Below are 3,570 nucleotides of genomic sequence, written 5' to 3'. Positions count from 1 at the left end.
GTTGCGCGCTGCGAGAGAGCTTAGTGGTGGAGTGCAACAGAGGCTAGATAGGTAGAGATAGAGAGAATCGACGAGAGACGATCGTCGAGGAGAGAGTGAGAGAGGACCAGTGAGAGACGGAGAGAAGGAGCGAGAGAGAGACTCGTTGCTGTGTTGCTAGTCGGCATCCGACGTTCATGCGAGCACACAAACGCCGGCTCGCGTACCCCGTCGCTATCTGTGACCACCATGACCCAATGCACCGTATCCACCGAAGCGCCCACATTGTGTCAATCGGTGATTAGTCACTGTTGCCGGCGGCTCCTCGGTCAACAGGGTATTCACCCAATAGAAGTCATTTTCCCTTGCCCGCCTCTCTCCCTCGATCCCTCCGTGCACCGCAGCTGCCCAATGTAAGTACAGTGAACATCGCATGCACGCCTGCTGATCCGCCGTCTCTCCCTCTGCCATTCCCATGCCTACATCATGGCCATATGTGGAAGCCACCCCGTCGTAATCGCTCTAACACGATAACATGCTCTTCGTGCCGTTAGCTGCCTGCGGCTTTCTTGTTTCCGGTGGCTTCGACCCTTCTGGCGGTGTTGTCGGTGAGCCGGGTTTGCGCTGCGCTGATATGTGGAGGGTCGTTTGCCATCGCTTAGCTTGCTGCTGCTCTGCCTGCTCTGTATAAACAATCACGTTTCCTGCTCCTCGGCGTGTTTTGGGAACAACCGACGGAGCTTAACGGTGAGGGAAAAAACGCCGAAGAAACCAATGAGGCGCGGCGTTCTAGTTCAACGTAGTTAAGAGAACAAGGATATATATATATTAATCCTTCCTCCCTCCTTAACTCCCACCACCCGCCCACCCTCCCTCCCTCCCCCTCCCTCCCTCTCCCTACTCCTCCCCCTTCCCTCCCTCCATCCCTATCCCGCTCCCTTCCTAGCGCGCTCTTACCTTCCATTGCGCACTCTCTCTCTCTCTGCGCGCTCTCTCTCTCTTTCCCTCGCTCTCATAGATGCGCTTTCATGCGCATTAACGACGATTTGCAATATATATCCTTCCTAGCTTCGTTTACGATTGTCTTATAACAGATTGTATTTGTCACTACTGTTAATTACATTGGGATACCAGCACGATAATATCGCGGAAACCAGATAAACACTGAACGTCCTATAATAACATAATGTATCCCTGTTTATCTTTTGATAATGATAGGCTATATTTATGCAGTGTGATATTTTTATTCAGTACGTGAGACTTTTTAAACATAATGCTACTATGATGGTAAATGAAATCGCATTTTGGTGAAAACAACAAGGCATGACTCAAATGTCTGAGAAAATAATTTGTGATATAATTAGCCTATAATAAGCCAGATAGACATTTGATCGTTGCATAGTGCCGCTAGTACGTGTATGGTAGCGACAACTGTTCGAGACAAGCAATGATGCTTAATAACAACTCTGATGCCCTGATGGTGATTATCCCCAAGATTATCGACTATAATTGGAAAATATAATCGACATTATATTGACCGATATTATCGATTTTTGACTATAATCGACTGTACTGGAAATCCCATCTACAGACCTTTGCAAATACTAACTCTATAGCCAGCTGCCCCTGCATCTGCGTGTTCATGCAGTTGATCACAATCTATTAACCATAGCTGCATTACTTCTTATGAAGTTGAGGTGCTACAAGCAATAATAACAGAAGCACAGTACGTAACCGCCATAACCACCATTTATCGCCACGCAGCTATATATATACGTCAGTGTGGCGTCAGTTTTCGGTGTAAAAAAAAGAAAAATCTTCGCCGACCCTTGAAAGAAGTATATGCGTCTGATTTTATTGGGATGGGATCGCGCATCTGTCTTACGCCTGTAACAGGGCGTTGGCTGCAAGACGAATTCCTCTATAGGGCAACTTTAACAAGTGCGAATAGTCAACTTCATCTGCCGTTTTTAAACGTAATTGGAATATTGTCGCAGACCTGACGGCGCATGTACAGAAGAGAGAGAGAGAGAGAGAGAGAGAGAGAGAGAGAGGGGGGAGGGAGAGAGAGAGAGAAAGAGACCCATGGAGAGAAAAGTACGGGAGAGAGCACAGTGTTGGAAAACATAATATATGACGTGTGCATGAAGCGTATATATATATCCGTATATATATATATGCGTATATCCGTCTGACATGCGGCTTCGTGTCGGTGATACAGCAAATGTGAATCTAGGCACAAAACCACAAGATCGTTATAATTAAATCGAACGCTATTTTTTCTTGGTACCATGACTAGTTTTTAACTTAATAGCATCGAGTCATAAGCTCGTCGAACCCACTTGGGTCAGTTCAGTAAATTTGCTTCCCGCAGAGACGGTCGGTCTGTCCCTGATTTACACGTAAACGTTACTATTTACCCATTTTATTTCTTTGCAGCAAATGAAGTTGGAGAAGTGTGGAGTGTGTGAGAAGACGGTGTACGCCGCGGAACGCATTGAGGCTGGCGGTGTCATCTTCCACAAAATGTGCTTCAAATGTTCTGTCTGCAAGACGAAGCTCGAGTGCGTGTGCTTACTATAACCGCTATTTACTGCCACTGTCTATACTCTATTAGTGCATGAACTGTAGCTATTGTGAACTCGTATCGCTGGTAGAAATGTTAAAATTCATGCTGGTGCTGCTTGGTAGGGGAGGGCGAGTCAGGGGCGGCGAAGCCAAGCGATATTAAATAGATCATGTATTAATGTATAATGTATAATGTATTAATCACTCCCGCTCTCTATATTCATACCAATCTCTCTCGCTTTCTCCAACTTCCCCTCCCTCTCTCTCTCTATCTCTCGCACACACTGGCTTCTCCTGCCTCTTTCCAACTCTCTCGCGCTTTCTCCTGCTTTCTCTTTATTTCCTCGTAATATTTTGTCTCCTCTTGCCTTCCTTCTTTTTAACTTGCTCTTTCTGTCGCCCACTCTCTCAATCACGCCTACTTTCCCTCTCCCTCTCACCCCTCTCGCTTCCCTCTCACATTGGCTTTCCCGCGTTCTAATTAAATTTTTTCGCTGTGCGTTTTCACCAGCCTGGGCAACTATCAGCAAAACGAGGGCATCATCTACTGCAAGAAGGACTTCAGAGATGCAGTGACAGCGAAGAACGTTCAAGCGGCTGTTGTTTAGAACCTGACTACGCATTAACAATACTTGCCGGGATAGGAAAATAGAAGAAGGGGACGGGAAAGAGTGCAAGACGTATCACAGTACCGACGCCACTCAGCAAAATACGCCACCAAAGTAGAATCACCAACGTAACGTAACTGTTATCATTTGAACATGGCATCGCAAACCAGAGATTTGTATTTTTCTGCGCATACAAATTAATTGTGCAATCATCACATGTTGTTGTGTCCACATCAAGAAAGGCAGATGTAGGCGTACTATCGTTAGAGCTCTATTTGATTTGCAGTTTATTGTAGTTATATATATTCTCTCTGCGAATACTGTAAATTTTCTGAAACCCTTGCCTTTGTTTAAAGAGTTGATAACAAAGCGAGAATCGAAAGACAGTTCAGAGTTCATCACGAATTCGGAGAAC

General features: G+C 45.6%; 1 protein-coding gene across 1 annotated transcript in view; it reads left to right on the top strand.

Moving 5' to 3' along the window:
* LOC106814896 (LIM domain-containing protein WLIM2a-like) overlaps nucleotides 1-3,224 on the top strand; it is a 6,853-nt gene extending 3,629 nt beyond the window's left edge. Inside the window, exons 2-3 of the mRNA XM_014819273.1 lie at nucleotides 2,419-2,543; nucleotides 3,059-3,224. Coding sequence (XP_014674759.1) covers nucleotides 2,419-2,543; nucleotides 3,059-3,155 — 222 coding nt within the window. The 3' untranslated portion in view covers nucleotides 3,156-3,224. The remainder of the gene's footprint in view (nucleotides 1-2,418; nucleotides 2,544-3,058) is intronic.
* The last annotated feature ends 346 nt before the right edge of the window (nucleotides 3,225-3,570 follow it).

Source organism: Priapulus caudatus, unplaced genomic scaffold (genome assembly GCF_000485595.1).
Source record: "Priapulus caudatus unplaced genomic scaffold, Priapulus_caudatus-5.0.1 Scaffold1000, whole genome shotgun sequence".
Lineage (NCBI taxonomy): Eukaryota > Metazoa > Priapulida > Priapulimorpha > Priapulimorphida > Priapulidae > Priapulus > Priapulus caudatus.
Note: the sequence above shows the minus strand (reverse complement) of the source record. Positions and strands in the feature narration are given on the sequence as shown.